Source organism: Bos mutus, chromosome 7, assembly GCF_027580195.1.
Source record: "Bos mutus isolate GX-2022 chromosome 7, NWIPB_WYAK_1.1, whole genome shotgun sequence".
Taxonomy (NCBI): domain Eukaryota; kingdom Metazoa; phylum Chordata; class Mammalia; order Artiodactyla; family Bovidae; genus Bos; species Bos mutus.
In genome coordinates, this window is record NC_091623.1 from 50,260,695 (window position 1) to 50,278,776 (window position 18,082).

General features: G+C 48.4%; 1 protein-coding gene across 2 annotated transcripts in view; it reads right to left on the reverse strand.

Moving 5' to 3' along the window:
* The window catches only part of RASGEF1C (RasGEF domain family member 1C), a 128,716-nt gene that overhangs the window by 34,623 nt on the left and 76,011 nt on the right, over positions 1 to 18,082 (reverse strand). Inside the window, exons 2-5 of one of the 2 annotated variants that reach the window (XM_070374805.1) lie at positions 17,135 to 17,283; positions 6,633 to 6,815; positions 6,341 to 6,463; positions 5,064 to 5,201 (exon numbers count right to left, since the gene is read on the reverse strand). In XM_070374805.1, the coding sequence (XP_070230906.1) occupies positions 5,064 to 5,201; positions 6,341 to 6,463; positions 6,633 to 6,809 (438 nt within the window). In that variant the 5' untranslated portion in view covers positions 6,810 to 6,815; positions 17,135 to 17,283. The remainder of the gene's footprint in view (positions 1 to 5,063; positions 5,202 to 6,340; positions 6,464 to 6,632; positions 6,816 to 17,134; positions 17,284 to 18,082) is intronic. The other variant, XM_070374806.1, reaches the window with a different exon arrangement.

The window sequence follows — 18,082 nt, forward strand, 5'->3', positions numbered from 1 at the left end:
CCACCCGCCCCTCATGTCTCTCTGCTACTCAGTCTGGAGGGGGCTATCCTGGCTGTCGAGTTCCTGCATCTCCCACTCAGCCCTCCACCACCCCACCTGACTCCACTCTCATCACCAGGCTGATTCTCGCTGTCACCGAGGACCTCCTGTCATGAGAGCCAGGGGGTCGTTTCTCAGGCAGCGTCTGCCTCAGCTCTCCAGCTCTCCTGCCCTGGGCTGTCTGTGGGCTTGCTGGTCTGCCCTGTGGCTGCATGCCGGGTTCCTCCTGCCTCATCTCCTCCTCTCTTGATCATCCTCTGTGCTTCACTCCTGGGTTTTCTGGTTCACCTCCAGCATGTCGTTTAGTGTGGGCAGTGTGTGGCAGTGTTCTCCTCTGATCTCCAGAGCCACGTGGGCAAGGACACCCAGACCAGACACATGCCATCAGAAGTCACGCTGCCTTCCGCAGGGCTGCCCGCTCCGCCTGCTGCCTGTCTCAGGCTCCCGGCTTGGAGCCATCCTCAAACCACCTTTTCCCTCAGGCCGCTCCAGACCATCAGCAGCCCTCTTGATTTTGCTTGCTTCCATTCCCGTGTTTTCCACCACAGTGTATGTGGTCTAGGCCACGGTCGTTTCCCTGGTGGCTGCAGTTGCAGCCACCTCAGTGGGCCCCGTGCATTCCCGCCAGCCTCTATCCACTCCACCCTGCCACAAGAGCGTTCTGTTCCAAACATACATCTAACCACTGCACCCTCCTTCCCTAAATTGTTGCAAAGACAAAAGCCCGGCATGGCTCAGGGGTCCTGAGGTCAGCTCTGGCCGTGCTTAGTGGCCTCCATGTAGCCCTTGCTCCTCTTCTCCATGCTCCAGACACAGGCCACCCGCCCACCCCTCTGACCCGCTGTCTCTCCTGCCCCACAGCCAAGGCAGGACCTGTAGCCTTCTTCCTCTGACCTCCATTCCCTTCCTTCACAGTCCTTGCCCAAGCCTCTCACTGGAGTACCAGCTCCATGAAGGCCATGCTGCGTCTCTCTTTGCTGGTGCCCAGAATGAACAGGAGGGACCCACACACATTAGCCGATTGGACAAACCTGGCCTCCACCTGCTTGTCCTCAGTCAGCCTCTCCAAGGCAGACTGCAGAGCCTACTGAAGTCAGGGATGAAGTGCGTCCGTGGCTATAGTTTGATAGAGCCGCGCACTGCCCCTATTTTTAAAAATATACAAACGATGTAGAAGGCCTTGTTTCTATAGAACCCATATCCACTCCAAATTGCCACTGACTGTGTGCTAATTCATTTAAAAATTTTCTAGTGGTGTTAACCTCAAGCTTATCTGTTGGGTTTTTTTTTTTTTGGTGAATCTGAATGTAGGGAGGGTATTTGACCTTCTCTTTGACCTTGTCTTGTTTGCTCAGTGATCTCCACACCTTGTGGACGCAGGCTGCATGATCTTGGTGAATGCAGGCAGGCCTGGGGACCTACCCCCGAGAAAGCCCAGGTGTTCCTTGTCACCGTCCGGGCCTACCTCTGGAGCGCCGGCCGGCCCTGCCGCCTCAGCTCCCTCAGTGGCTGAGGACAGGGGCCGGACTCTTTTCTTTGTTGTTCTCAGTTCTCACAGTGCCGCCTGCTGCGTGCAGAGCCGGCTATCAGCGTGGAGGTCGCTGTTGCTGGGCGGCTTGGGTGAGGGGTAGTGCTCTCCAGGTACTTCCAAGTTCTCCTGGACCCAGCGTTTTGTGATTAGGGTCGGTTCCCATCCAGACAAGAAAAGACCCTTGTTTTCTAAAGTTCCTGAAAGCTCCCTTCTGAGCGAGCCCGTGGCCGATGTCCAGCAGCACAGGCAGGAGCTCTGCACACATCGCCAGCTTGTTCTCTAAGTCAGCAGCCGCCACCCGTGGCCCCGGGGAGCCGGCAGACAGCCGTATGAGTCGGAGAGCAAGGCTGGTGGCCAAGAGGGCTGCCCGTCCAGTCTCCTGAGGGGCCAGTGCGTGTGGCCAGGGGACTGCAGTTCCCTGCCCTGTCTCTCTCAGCAGGTCTCTGACCCTCTAGGCCTCCCTGGGCCCCCCCCTCATCTCTTTCAGCTTCGGCATCACGAAAAGGTGAAACTGCCGGGTTTCTTGAGGTGAAACGGCTGAGCCCAACCTCTAGGGGGGGCACGGGAGCCACCGTCTAAGGCAGGGTCTCCTGCCCAGCAGAGGGGGACCCAAAGACGGAGCAGCTCAGACTCCACAGGCACGGACAGGGCCTCCTCGGAGCCCATCCAGCCCCTTGTTCCCGGCTACTGAGAGGTGGTGGGGAGCACAGGGGGAACGTGAGGCTTCCAGGAGACGGCAGGGAGTCAGGCGGAAAGAGAAAGGCGTCCCCTTTCACAGCCACTTTGACGGGGAAGCCCCGCTCCCCACTGGCCTGCCCTACCTCCTTCACATTCCTGAACAGCGCTGTTTTCCTCACCGTCCTGCGACGGAGGGATTATCATCTTCCCTCTTACAGAAAATAATTTCGGGGCCAGAGAGGAAACACTCGTGCTTTCCCCACTGTTTGTGCTCTACACTTCATATCATTTGAACCTATCATCTCTGTGTAAGAAATCTTTTACAAGATGATTCCGAAATGTTTTTGGAGCAAAATATATAATGTCTATGATTTTTAAAAAAAAACATTTGGAGGGAGGGGGAAGTGTGTGAAAGGAGAGAAGAAACGAGTTCGGCCAGATGTTGATAACTGATGAATCTAGGCGATGAGCACACGGGACTTCATGGTTACTACTATCTATATTTGTATATTGGAGAAGGAAATGGCAACCCTCTCCAGTATTCTTGCCTGGAGAACCCCGCGGACGGAGAAGCCTGGTGGGCTATGTGTGAAAAGTTCTGTAACAAAGTTTCATAAAAGTTAAAAATAATCCCCATGTGCCTGGGTTTTGGAAAGAACTTGTTCCTCATCAGAGCTTACGTTTACCAAGTGCTGAAATACAAGCACAGGTGACTGCAGGGACTCTGCCTCAGACCTGTGTGGTGGGAACAGTTATAATCTCCATTTGACTGATGAGGAAACTAATTTGGAGAGGGGAAGCACCTCGCCCAAAGTCACACAGCTGTGGGCTCAGAAGGTCTGACCCTGACCTCAGGTTCTGAGTCCCGTGGGTCCTGACTTACCAGTTTGGTTCAGAGCTCACCAACTCCTTTCTCAGCTGAGACTTTGCCTGTGCTGGGAAGGGAGCAGACTGCAGGCTGCTTGAAGCATCAGGAAAGGGAAGCAACGTCTACTGCACATCCCCTGGGAGCAAGTGCTTTCTGGAGAGGGGCAATGTGGGACTCACAAGGACAGATGGGGCATCCCTGGCCGATGCCTGGCTGGGTGGCATGAGGACTAGGGAATCTCAGCTCTGGTTTACATCACTTAGCTTACCTAACTGTATGGGAAGGAAATTCCCTAAATGAGTTACTTCAGCTCTGAAAATCCACACCTGGTGGATGACTGCTTTCGACAGCCCATTCACAGGTCTTGGCTGTGTCTTATTTTCATCCACTCGGTGGTTAGAACAGATTTCCCAGAAGATTCTTGAGGGTGTAGTGAGGAGGCGCTGCTTCTCAAAGAAACAAGCCCAGGACTTGCACCTGTCCCAAAGCCCTGTGGCCAGAATGTCAGGGTCTGCCTCTGAAATGGCTCTGCCAATGGAGAGGCAGGCCTGACAAGGGCAGATAATCCATCTTGTCAATGGCTTAGACTTCACACTGCTTGAAGGCCTACTGTCGGGGGGAGGGGGTGGAGATAAAGCAGAGGACTGGGCTCTCATCCCCCTACAAACCCTCTACTCCATCCATCCATCCATCCATCTACCGTCTCTGTATCCATCTATTTTCCGTCCATCTGTGATGCCCACCTCCCCCTTTTATAAAGTCACCCACAGATCCATCAATTCATTTATCTACCCTTCCTCCGTCCATTCCAACATTTGTCCTCATCCATCTACCCACTCATCCATCCATCCACCCACCCACCCACCTTCCCATCCATGTTCTCACCCACCCATCCACACCCACACACACAGGCATCCACCTATCCATTCACCCACCCTCCCATCCATCTGTTCATCCATCTACCCACTCCCTAGTTATCATTTCTGCCTTTCTCCTTCACGTCTTTCCATCAGTCTTCCACAGCCACTTATCCTATTAATCTCCCTGCCTACCCAACTGCCCAAACATCTCTCTTCCTGCCTCCACTCACCCAAAGTAGCCAACTATGTAGCAAACCACTCAGCATTTCCCCTTCCTGCCTCCTTCTCCTAATCCATCCAGTCATGGAGCCTTCCCTGAACGTTTCCTGCTGCACCTAAGCCAAGTGTCATAATCAATCCCCAGATGGATCAAGGCATGCAGAGGAGAAGATGACCTTCATCTCATCAAGCTCTCAGAACAACTCACTCGCCTGCTCTGTCTCTGAATCAGCCCCAGGGCAGGGCCTCCCTTCATTAGGCCTTGGACTTCTCAGCTTCCTGTTGCTCAGCCTGCCTTAGCAGTTTCCCTTGGCTCCTGTGGCTCTGGGTTCAGACCCACTGTGGGGCTATCAGCTTGCCACATTCGGTGTCCTCCCAAGACAAGCGACATGCACTCCCCTCTGTGCTGTCACCCCAGTCCTGGGAGGTAGGGAGTTTTGTTCCTCTTTCACCTTTAAGTGCCTTCCCCAGAGTAATGGAGCTGGGAGAACAGGGCAAGGTGTGGTGTGCAGAGGCACCTGATGCCCAGTATACAGGCTGCCTCCCAAGCTACTGGGGAAGAGGCTTCTGCCAAGCCAGCCTGCTGGGTCACTGATCTGACCAGGCAGCTGTGAGAGCCCTTCGCTTGCCATCTGATGAGACCAGGTTAGGAGAGAGCTCAAGAGCCCAGGTCTAGACCTAGAAGCCTGATTTCCCTGCCAGCTCGGCCAGTGCCCGATTCTCTGATGGGGCAGGAAGGGGCTGATTTCAGAGGGGCCCCAGGGTGCGGGTGAGGAGATGAGGGCCCAGAGGCCAGCCTGGGAACAGGCTCAGGGCCCAGGCGTGAGGGTGGAGACAGGTTGAAAGGACTCTGGCCTGGCTCACCCACCTCGTCACAGGGGGCGATGCGGCCCACCACGTCCTTCAGGTGACCGATGGTTGACTCCTCCTGGAAGTCCCGCGGAAACGTCTCTGTCCACTCGGCCAACAGCTGGAGCAGTTTGGGGCCAAACTTCCGGACCCGGGCCTGCAAGGCAAGCCAAGGGTCGTCTGCATTTGGTGAGGGCTGCTTGGGAGGTGGGGGGGTCACAGTGGCCGCTGCCTCAGCCCCTCACTGTGCAAGTGGGCTGCCCGAGGGCAGCAGCGATGGCTGGGGGCAGGTGGGCCTCTCCTTCCTCTGTCCCAGGAGACAGATGGGCATGGGGGCTGACCACGGAGAGCGGAGGGGGCAGATGCATGTGTGGAATGGGGGTCACCTCTTACTCATAACCGCCAGTCCTCCTATCTCCCTTTCTGTGGTGACAGCATCTTAGTTTGCCTGTGGGGTGCCCCCTCTTCTTCATTTCCAGCTGGCCCTACCCCAGGGCTTCAGGAACATCCCCAGATCAGTGCTGGCCAGTCAGGGCATGGCGTTGGCCCACAGAGGGGCATGACACCTAAGCTAAGCCAATGAGATCAGGACCTTTATCGGAATCCTCTTTCCATAGGATTGGGAAGGGTAGACCAGGACCCCGGACCACGGAGGCCACCTGTCACCAGGCAGAGAACTTGCCTTAGCAAGAGAGAGGCTGGCCCAGAGGAAAACAAAGCAAGGGGTCTTAGGGAGAAAGACCACTGATGTTTGAGGCCCTGGAGCCAGCAGTAGCTCAAGACTGCAGTTATGTGAGCCAGTGAAGTCCCTTGGCCTTAGGTCAGTTGAAATCAGGTTTCTGTCACTGGACAGTGGAACCCTACTGACTCATGTATAAACAGACAGTCGCAGCCCATGGGATACAGCGAGGGACAGAGGAAAGGATGTGGGGCGCTGAGGGAAGGCTGAGCCATCAGCGGACCAGCAGAAGAAGAAAGGATCGAACAGAAGATGCGGGGGGCAGGCAGCGCAGCAGGCACTGCAGGACCACCCCCGGCCACAGCTGGGGGTCTCCTCGTGATCCTCTGGGGGCCCAGGTCTGGGCTGTGTGAGCCCAGGGGCTCCCCTAAGACCCTGGAAAACAGCACTGGGGTTAAAGATTCTGACTCTGCCCTTCTGGCTCTGGGCTTCAGACAAGTCAGAACCCCCTGGCAGGTGAATAGGGGCAATCTCTGCCTATCCAAGATATTGATTCACAGGGCATGTCAGGGGAGAGCAGCACACTCGGAGGCCCGCTACCCTGCCCTGCCTCTCACCTTGTCCAGCACTGGCTTGTCCAGCTGCTGCTGCTCAATGCACATGTGGCAGACCCGGGCCAGGAGCTCCTGGGGCTCGATGAAGAGGCGCGAGCTCAGCAGGAAGGTGAAGATGTAGGCTTTCTGGGGGGATACAGGAGAAAGGCAGCACGTGATCACAAGGCCCGGGAGGTTGTGCCTCCCAGCCCCTGCTCCCCCAGGCCCAGCCAGCCCCAGCTCTGCTGTCTACCCCGGACATGGTGGGACAGAGCCCATTTTGCTACCCCTCCTCCCCACTGGGTGGAACACCCACCTCAGGGTAGTAGTCAGCGGTGGGCACCAGGTGCTGGATCAGGGTGTCCAGGGAGGCTGAGGACGGAGCTCCACCCAGGAGGAGCTGCCCAGCCTGCTCGCCGTCCGTGGGCTCGGTGTGGGGTGGGCCGAGGCTGCCCGGGGTGACCATGTCGGATGCACTGAGTGTCTGGGGCATGCCCACCTGCAATGGCAAGGTGGCAGTTGGATCTGCTGGTCCCCCAGGATCCCTGGTTGGGCAGGCCCTGCCTCCCATAGGCACATCTGTGCCACTTGAGCCCAGTGATCACTTCCTGGGAGGTCTGCCAGGGATGGCAGCTCCCCAAGCCACTGCCTCCCCCAGGAGCCATCTCTGTTTGATTATCAGTCCTGGCCATTTAGGGACTGACTGCTTCCAGTGTCGAGTCTTACAGGGAAGGTTCGTTTTGACCAGGCTTAGACAATCAGCATATTTGCCGTGCTGTTGGCCACAAGAATGAATCAGATGTGAACATGATCCTAACTAGAGGGTTCAGATGCAATCCTAGAACTTGTGTGGCACTTGAAAGCTCTTTCCCCTAGGTCCCTGAGCTGATGCAATGGCACTGTTGGGACCATTTTGTCCCTCAAGGAGCCAGGAAAGCACGTTCCTGAGTTCCGTGGCTGAGGCCTGGATCCTGCAGTGCCTGAAGCTGCTCTGTGGACTGCTCCATAACATGAGTTGTTTGAGCTTCTCTCAGGTGCAGCCTCCACAGCTTGGCCTTCCAGGTCTTTGCGATGAGAACCCACTGACTTGTCCAGCTGTCTTCCCCTGCAGGAAGGCTTTCCCATCATTTTCAATCCTCCATTCCCTCTGGCCATGGCTGAAAGCTTCCCTGCAGCGACCCTGTCAAGGCTGGGCCTGCCTTCTGGTGGAATCAGAAGCCTCTCCTTGTCAGCACTGCGGAGTGCTTGGGGTGCAGCCAGCACCTGGTGCAAAGAAAAGTCTCCAGCCAGACCTCCTTCAGGTGGGGCCAGAACAGGCATGTCTTCTGATCCAGTAGGTCAAGGGCCCGGCCTGCAGCAGGGGCCCACCCATGAGAGTGCAGTGGACAGCGCTTCCTCTCTCAGGCTCTACATATATCCCTGTTGACCAGTCTTCCTGAATGAAGCCTTTGGGGCAGGTGTGGCAACAAGTCCTGGCCAAGCCTGTGACTGATTAACCATCCCCCATGTGACATTCAAGTTTCCTCCACAGTCTTAACTGTGGAGTCCTGCAGGCTCACTCCAGGGGCCTTCCAGGGATTCATCTCCCCATCACCCTGCTCACCTTACCCCACATACCCCCCTGGCAGACCCTGGCCCCAACCTGTTTCTGAATTCTGTCCTCTGGGTGACCTGGCCCTGAAAGTAGATACAGGACTTGGAGAGTCCAAGCTGAGGTTGGGTACCAGAAGGAGCCCCACAGAGGGATGTCCTAAGGGCACATGGTATGGGGGAACAGGGACTGGGGGTGTGGGAACCAGTGGAGACAGCAGCCTAGGCAGCCCTAGCTTCATTTCACCTTTCCAGCAAAGTTGTTAAGTGTCCAGTTTTCAGCTGATGAAACTAAACATTTCGTAAAATTGTCTCCTGTCCCTCAGTGGGCAAGTGGCTGCACGTGTGGACATACGGGGGCTGCCAGTGCTCAGTGGGGTATGCTGGTCAGCTCTGGGGTGGGTGCCGCCTTTGCCCCTCACACAAAGCCCCAAACTGGAGCCCAGTTCCACTAGATATTAACAGAAGCCTTTTGAGGCCAGCAAGGTTTGCTTTCTCCTGCCACATACCTGGGATCTTCTCCCTGGAACCTGTTCCAAATCCCAGTTAGAAATGACATCTCTGGCTCCTGGGTGGCCAGTCTACAAGACCCATTCTGCTGCTCCCACCCCCAGCACTGGCCGTTGGCATAAAAAGGCTGCCATAAATGGAACTCTGAAGAACCCATGGAAGAAATGTGTGCAGCTGGCCAGTGCAGCGTGTCCAGGGGACAGGAGAAGAGATGCTTCCTCAAGCATCCTTTCCTGAGTGGGCACTGGGTCTGGCCTGACCAAGGGGACAGAGGGAGAGGACACTCCTAGAAAGTGATCCTGAAGAGCGCCTTTGTGCACTGAGAACAGGAAGAGAATCTCTCCTCTTCTGTTTATGGAGAGGAGCCGGTAAGAGTAAGAACACAAAGCGCTCAGCACAGTACCGGGCTCGGAGAAGAGAGTCACCAGGGTCAGCCCTCCCCACAGGCACTCACCACCTGCAAGGGCCTAGGACACAATGTGAGAAGCAATTCCAAATGCCAGTGGAGATCTGCGCCAGAAAGCCTTGTCGACAGTACTCCCGTGCTTCTCCAGGTTGTCTGAGCTGGCTGTGGCCTAACGGCCCTCTACCCTGCTCGTCCAGCTTTGTGGCTGGTGCTCCTGAAACCAGCTATCAATAGCTGCTGGCGATTATCCTTGCGGTAGGTCACAACTTCAAATCAGAGTCACTTCTGCCTTTGCTTTCCAGTGTAGTAGACATTTACACATTTACACATTTGAATTCCAATCTTTCTTCCTTCTCTTCTATTAGGTTTTTTTCGAAAAATTGTTAAGCATATAGTTATTTATTTGCTTAATGTAAAATTTACCATTTTAACTATTCATTTTTTTGCTTTTTAAAACAATTTTCCTAAAATATAATTCACATACCATAGAGTCCACTCAGTGAACAATTCAGTGTTTTTAGTATATTCACACAGTTGTCCAACCCTCACCACAAGCTAATTTTAGAATACTTTAGTCACTCTCGGAAAAGAAACCCTCATCCCCTTAGCAGTTACTAGGCAATCAGCCACAAGCTTCTATTTCCTTTTTCTCTACAATGTAGTAATCAAAAATGTTCCAGAAGAAAAGTCCGGGTCCAGTGGTGTCGCTGGTGTGCATGGGTGCTAAGTCGCTTCAGTCACGTCTGACTCTGCAACCCCAACTGCAGCCTGCCAGACTCCTCTGTCCATGGGCTTCTACAGGCAAGAATACTGGGGTGGGTTGCCATGCCCCACTCCAGGGGGTCTTTCCGACCCATGGATCACCCCCATGTCTCTTCTCTCTCCTGCATTGGCAGGCGGGTCCTTTTTTTTTTTTTTTTTTTTCCAATTAACTATTCTGAAGTGTACACTTCAGTGGCATTAACCATTGCTCAATCATCACCACTATCCATTTCTAGAAAATTTGCATCTTCTCCAAATAAACCTGTATGTCCATTAAGCAGTAAGTCTCCATTCTCCACTCCCTCCAGGTCTTGGTCAGCTCCGTTCTACTTTCTTCTCTAAGAATTTGACTATTCTACCTACCTGTATAAATGGAATCATATAGTCTTTGTCTTTCTGGAAGGCAGCTATGCTCCCCACTATACCACCAATGCTGCCTGCCCAGCAGTATTTGTCCTATTGGGACTGACTTACTTCACTTAGCGTGAGGTCTTCAAGGTTCATTCATGTTGTAGCACATGTCAGAATTTCCTTTCCTTTTATGGCTGGATATTTATAATGTATTCCACTGTATGTTTGTACTATATTTTCTTTATTACCCTCACTCTCACCATCAATCTCACCCTCACTCTCACCCTCACTGTCACCCTGACTCATCCATCAGTGATATTTGGGTGGCTTCCCCCTTTGTCATTCTGTTTTACATGGCAGCTGTCCATTTTACATTCCAACCAGCAATGTAAAATAAAAGGGTTCCAATTTCTCCACATCCATGCTAATACCAATTTTCTTTATTTTTGATGGTAGCCACCATTAGGGTATGAAATGCCATCTTATCATGGTTTTGATTTTTATTTCCCTAATGATCAGTGATTGAAAAGCAGAGACATTACTTTGCCAACAAAGGTCCATCTAGTCAAGGCTATGGTTTTTCCAGTGGTCATGTATGGATGTGAGAGTTGGACTGTGAAGAAAGCTGAGCACTGAAGAATTGAAGCTTTTGAACTGTGGTGTTGGAGAAGACTCTTGAGAGTCCCTTGGACTGCAAGGAGATCCAACCAGTCCATTCTGAAGGAGATCAGCCCTGGGATTTCTTTGGAAGGAATGATGCTAAAGCTGAAACTCCAGTAGTTTGGCCACCTCATGCGAAGAGTTGACTCATTGGAAAAGACTCTGATGCTGGGAGGGATTGGGGGCAGGAGGAGAAGGGGATGACAGAAGATGAGATGGCTGGATGGCATCACTGACTTGATGGACATGAGTCTGGTGAACTCCGGGAGTTGGTGATGGACAGGGAGGCCTGGCGTGCTGCAATTCATGGGGTCACAAAGAGTCGGACACGAGTGAGCGACTGAAATGAACTGAACTGAACTGAACTGAATGATCAGTGATGTTGAACACCTTTTCATGTGCTTATTGGCCATTCATATACATCTTCCTTGGATAAATGTCCAAGTTCTTGGCTAATTTTTGTATTAAGCTTTTTTTTGTTGTTGTTGAGTTTGAAGAGTTCTATATATATTCCAGATATTAATACCTCATTAGTTTTGTGTTTTACAAATATTTTCCTCTTTTATGAGGGTTGCCTTTTTACTCTGATGACAGTGTTCTTTGATGCACCACAGTTTTTCATTTGGGTGAAGTGAAATTCATCTATTTTTCTCTTTTGTTGCCTGTGCCCTTGATGTCATATATAAGAAATCATTGCCAAATGCAAGGTCATGAAGTTTTTCCCGAGTGTTTTCTTCTAAGAGATCTATAGTTTCAGCTCTTATGTTTAGGTCTTTTATTCATTTTGCATTAATTTTTGTACATGATGTTAGAAAAGGGTCCAACTTTATTATCTGACATGTGAAGATCCAGTTTTCACAGCATCATTTTGGAAAGGATTGTTCTTTGCCCACTGAATGGTCTTGGCATTCTTGTCAAAAACAGTTTGACTACACACTGTCATTTATTTCTGGGCTATCTATTCTATTCCACTGGTTTATGTGTTTATCTTTACAACAATACCATACTGTTTTGATTACTCTGTAGTAAATTCTGAAATCAGGAGGTACAACTCCTACAACTTTGTTTTTCTATTTCAAGATTGTTTTGGCTATTCAGGGTTCTTTAAGATGCCAAATAAATTTTAGATAGTTTTCTATTTCTGCAAAAAACACAACTGTAATTTTGATACAGGTGGCATTAAATCTGCAGATTGCTTTGGATAGTGTAAACATCTTAACAACATTAAGTCTTCTAATCCATGGCACAGGTTGTCTCCATTTGTTGGTGTCATTTCTTTTAGTAAAGTTTTGTGGTTGCAGGGCATAAGTGTTTTGCCCCTGGGCTAAACAGATTTGATTTCTAAATATAAGTTTCTGAGCTTATTCTTTTTGATGCTATTGTACATGGGGCTTTTCTCTTAATTTCCTTTTTGGATTGTTCATTGTTAGTGTATAGATACACAGCTAATTCTCCGGGGTTGATTTTGTATCCTGTTACTTTGCTGAATTTGTTAATTAGTTCTAACAGGTTTTTTTTTTGTTTGTTTGTTTTGGTGTGCAATCTTTAGGGTTTTCTACATATAAGGTCATTCATTTGCAAACAGCTAATTTTATTTCTTTCTAATTTAGTTGCATTTTATTTCTTTTACTTGCTCTGGCTAGAAATTCTTGCACTATGTTGAATAGAGTTAAAGCTATGTTGATGGCTAGAAACTCTTTTACTATGTTGAATAGAGTTAAAGCTATGTTGAATACAATTAAAGCTATGGTTTTTCCAGTAGTCATGTATGGATGTGAGAGTTGGACCATAAAGAAGGTTGAGCACCAAAGAAGTCTTGCTTTTGAACTGTGGTGCTGGAGAAGACTCTTGAGAGTCCCTTGGACTGCAAGGAGATCAAACCAGTCAATCCTAAAGGAAATCAACCCTGAATGTTCATTGGAAGGACTGATGCTGAAGCTGAAGCTCCAATACTTTGGCTACCTGATGCAAAGAACTGACTTACTGGTAAAAACCCTGATCCTGGGAAAGATTGAGGACAGGAGGAGAAGGGAAAAACAGGGGATGAAATGGTTGGATGACTTCAACTCAATGACCATGAGGTTGAACAAACTCCTGGAAATAGTGAAGGAGAAGCCTGGTGTTCTTCAGTCCATGGGGTCCCAAAGAGTTGGACATGATTTTGCCACTGAACATCAACAACGACATGTTGAAAAGAATTGGCAAAAATTGGTATCCTTATCTTGTTCCTGATCAGTGAGTATAATGTTAACTGTGGGTTTTTCATGAGTGGATTTTATTATTGTAGAGGTACTTTCCTTCTATTCCTAGTTTGTTGAGTGTTTTTATCATTAAAGGATACTGGATTTTGTCAAATTATTTTTCTGCATCAATCGAAATGATTTTTTTTCCTTCTTTCTCTTAATGCAATATATGAATTGATTTTAATATGTTGAGTCACCTTTTAATTCTAAGAATAAATCCCATTGGGTCCTTCTAATATGCTGCTAAATTCAATTTGCTAGTATGTTGTAGAGGATTTTTGCATCAATGTTCGTGAGAAGTATTGGTCTAGAGTTTTCTTTTTCTGCAGTATCTTTGTCTCGCTTTCACATCAGAAAAATGCTGCTCTCATAGAATGAGAAAGTATTCTCTCCTCTTTTTAAGAAAAGTTTGAGAAGTATTGGTGTTAGTTCTTCTTTAAATGTTTGGTAGAAATCATCAATGAAGCCATCAGTTCCAGGGCTTTGTCAGGAGGATTTTGATTACCGATTCAATCTCCTTACTAATTATAGGTTCATTTAGATTTTCTTTGTGATTCAATCTTGGTAGGTTTTGTGTTTCTAGGAATTTGTATATTTCATTGAGGTTATCCAATTTTTTCTCATACAATTGTTTGCAATACTTTCTAATATGCCTTTTTTATTTCTGTTGAATTGGAAGTAATGTCCCCACTTTCACTTCTAACTTTAGTAATTGAGGACTGCAAGGAGATCCAACCAGTCCATTCTGAAGGAGAACAGCCCTGGGATTTCTTTGGAAGGAATGATGCTGAAGCTGAAACTCCAGTACTTTGGCCACCTCATGTGAAGAGTTGACTCACTGGAGAAGATTCTGATGCTGGGAGGGGTTGGGGGCAGGAGAAGAAGGGGATGACAGAGGATGAGATGGCTGGATGGCATCACTGACTCGATGGACGTGAGTCTGAGTGAACTCTGGAAGTTGGTGATAGACAGGGAGGCCTGGCGTGCTGCGATTCATGGGGTCGCAAAGAGTCGGACACGACTGAGTGACTGAACTGAACTGAACTGAATTTCCTTTTTTATTGTCAATATATTTAAATGCTTGCCATTTCTGTTAATCTTTTTGAAGAGACAACCTTAGGTTTCATTGATTTTCTATAATTGTTTTATATTCCATATTTTATTTACTTAGTCTCTGATCTTCATAAACTCTTTCATTCTGCTAGATTTGGGTTTAGACTGCTCTTCTTTTTCTAGTTTCTGATGGATACTTGTGCTATATATTGAATTCTTGGTTGGCAATGTTTTTACTGTCAGAACTTGGACTATATCAACCCACTGCTTTCTGGCCTTCAAGGTTTCTGATGAGAAATATGAAAATAATCTTATTGAGGGTATCTTGTACGTGGCAATTTGCTTCTCTCATTGCTTTCAATATTCTGTTTGTCTTATCGTCCACTATTTGGTTACAATGTGTCTCATCATGTGTCTCTTTGCGTGTATTTTACTTGGAGTTTATTGAACTTCTTGAACATTTGTATTCATGTTTTTCATCAAATGGGAGTTTTCAACCATCATTTCTTCAAATAATCTCTATGCTCCTTTATCTCTCTTTATCTCTCTTTCTGGGAGCCTCACAATGTGTATGTTTGCTTATTTGTGTTCCCCAGGCTCCTTCAGCTCTGTTCACTTTTCTTCAGTATTTTTTCATTTATTTCCTTTAGTTACTAAGACTCAGTAATCTCAATCATCCTATCTTCAAGTACACTGATTTTTCTATCTGCTCAAATCTGCTTTGGAGTGTATCTAGTGAATTTTTTATTTCAGGTACTATGCTTTTCTGCTCCAAAATTTCTTTTGGTTCTTTTTTATGTTTTCCATCCCTTTATTGATATTTCTATTTTGTTTCTGAATAGTTTTCTTAACTGGTCACCTCATCTTTGTCTAATAAGTCTATCATCTGGTCTTTCTCAGGGATGGTTTGTGTTAATTTTTTTCTCCTTCCAACAGTCCATTTCTTTGTATGCCTTAAGATTTTTTATTTGTTGTTGAAAACGGGATGTTTGAGTCTTACAATGTAGTAACTGAAATCTGGAAATCAGATTCCCCCAGGGTTTCCTATTTTTTAATTTTTAAAATTTCTTCACAATGCCTTTGTGCTGGGATCAGCCTAATGTGTAATATTAAGATCTAAAATTTTGGATCTTTTTGAACCTGCACTTTTCTACAGGCATGTACAGTAACTTTAAAAATTCTCCCCTACATGTGACTGCTTTTATTAAGCAACAAATAAAAAGTTCTAGTCCTTGAATATCTGGCTCCCAAAAGGAGAATACGAGAAAAAAGAAGGGAGGGCTCTGGCTCTTTATATTCCCTGAAGCCTATTCAGCTGGTTGGGATTGTTTAAGTTGGCTTGCTTCTGCATCTGTGCCTCCATGATCAGAAGCAATAAGCATAAAAGTTCAGGCCCCCAATATTTGGAGAACAAGGGCTTTATTTCCCACCCTGGCTCCCATAAACCATGGACAAACTGCTTGCCATGGGCATGGCTGCCTGCCATGAGGCTGAAGGGTAGAGGATACTGTTAGCATATTCAGACCTGAAACTGAACAAAATTAATTAAGACTCACTGTTTAAGTCTTCCTCTTGGAGTTGCAAGCCTTTAAATAGATTCCAGAGTGTGAAAATAATTACATTAGACAGATTATGTTAGCTTTACTGTCATATAGCTGGAGATGGAATCCTGGTACTTTCTATGCCACTATCTTCCCTGATGTCCCCCCATTATATCTTTAATTGACTATTGCTAGTAGGTTTTGTATATGGATTTTTATACCTCATTAATTCTAAAGTCTTGGATTTTCCAGAAACCAACCATGGAAAAAACTCCAACAAAAACAATACTAGTGGGAATAAGCATCTTATATTGTTCCATCACTCCATCAAGGCCACGTGTGCTCTGGGACAGAGATGAGGCCCCTTGTAGGATGATGCTCCTAATCCCCTCGCAGCTTTCTGGGAGGGTTTGAGGCCACACAGTCCCTGAATCTGTGTGCATCCTGAAAGCCCCAGGCCTCCTCTTCCCCTGCTATGAGCTCTTGCCGCCCATGGGGGTGTGTGGAAGGGAGGCTCAAGAAGGAGGGAGTATATGTGTACTTATAGCTGATTCACACTGATGTACAGCAGAAAGCAACACAACATTGTAAAGCAATTCTCCAATTAAAAACAATTTTAAAAGAAAGAAAGAGAAACCCACCTAGATGGCCTCTTCAGGCCCATATTTCAGTTTTACTTCCCTCTGTGCATGGCTATCTGAAGCTCTAAGAAGAGACCTAAATTCCAAGCTTTTCTCACAGGGTCCAGGCAGGACCTGCTCCCCAGGTAGGGCATCTGGACCCTCTGCTGGCCCACGGTATGACTGAGAGAGTCAAGTGGGCATCTTTGGGATTGGGACTGATTGGGAAGGAATAGGGAAAGTCTGTGCCCTAGGGGAAGGGGAGCTAAACTTGGGGCTGTTTCAAGGGTCCTGGATCAAGTACTTGCCCCATCTGATCCAGACAGGTTCTGACCCTCAGGGGTTTCATTTCAAGAAGAAACAGATTCTACATCAGGCTTTATGTGTCTTTTGTTCTCACATGTCACTTAATCCTTAAAATGACCATATGGGAATGATCGTCCACTTCTATAGATGAGCAAATCTGGGCCCTACAAGGTAAAGTAGAGTGGACAAGGTTACCAGCTAGTAACTATTACTCAGATTCCAGACTCCAGACCCAGCTCCTACCCTTGGCCCTGGGAAGGAGATTGGCAGATGCTTAGTGGAAGACAGACACAGCTCAGAGATTTAGCAGGGGAGCTGTGCTCAGAGGCTGAGAGCTTGACGATGGCAACCTGATTACTGGGGATCTCAGCATGGCCCAGCCTCCAGCTGGCAGGAAACCCCCTGAGCAGCCCCTAAAAGACTCAGCTCAAGAAGAGGTTGCAGCATATGGCCAAGCCCTTCCCACACCCTCACTGGAACCTCAGAGGAGGTAAGGGTCCAACTGAGGTAGGGGCCTGGACTATGCCATCTCATGCTTGGCTGCTCTGAGCTGTGGCAGCATCTTGTCCAAGGCCCAACAAACTCTGTGGCCCTCCTTCCCTCCTCCCTAAACAAATCCTGGAGCTGGGATACTCATCTCTTTTCAGTTTGGGTCTCATGAAGGGCTCCTCCCTGTTCCCTACTGTTTGAGGGGATACTGTGAGGGTGCTAGAATCTCCCTCAGACCTGAGCCCAGAGGTTGCACTTACCCAGCATGGGAATGCACCTGGCCTTACCTTGGGAGCCAACACACTTGACTGTGAGGAGAGGACTGGCGTGGGTTGCTTTTGTGTTCCATATGGCCCTCAACTTGCTGACAGAGCCTGCTGCTTCCGTATCTTGGGGCTAGGGTTTCTGAAATCCCAGGGCTCAGCTTGAAGGCAATCTGTGGAGTGCAGGTTGACAGCACCAATACTTACCACAGGTCAGTAAGTAAAAATGGAGCCTTTCAAAAAGGGAAAGTTGGTCTCTCTCTTGCTCCCTAATCCATCTGGTCAGTTCCTTACTCTTGGTCTATAACCTTGACTGTTTCCTGAGGACATACTTCTATAAGGGACATCATTGGGCTGAAAGACACCAGTCCTTATTAGGGAATCAAACTACACTGGCCAGTTGCTCCCCCAAACTACAATGAAGTGGTTTTGTTTTACCCTCCTAACCATCATGCTTCCTTACTTCCAGGAACCACTTATCCCCACTGGCTAGAATCTGGTTAGGGAGGGGTGGGACTTGTAGCCGGTAAACTGGGTACTGGTGAATGAAAGTGAATAGAAAAGACAGAGCAGCCTACTCTCACTGCTCAAACTTCTGCTGCAGGTCCAGTGCCTGACTGACACCTCAGTCTTGCTAGGCACCCAACTGTGGAGAGCCCTGTGTCTCCCAAGGCTTGGTCATGGCCTCACTCGAAAGTTCCCCAGAAAGGGTCTTGTCACCTCAGGAAGTCGGACCATGACCCAAGACTCCTCTACTCACCTCCTCTGGTAGCCCCCTCATCCCATCCCTGAGCAACAGACCCACCCAGGTTATCCAACCAGAGTAAATATGGGGCCATGTTTGGAGACTACCACAGAGATGTTCTGTTGATACTTTTTCCTCTTAAACACAAAAGATTCTTCAAATGTATCTACAATTTAAATAAGAATTACTTTTATTATTATTATAACAATAAGAATGAACATCTGTGG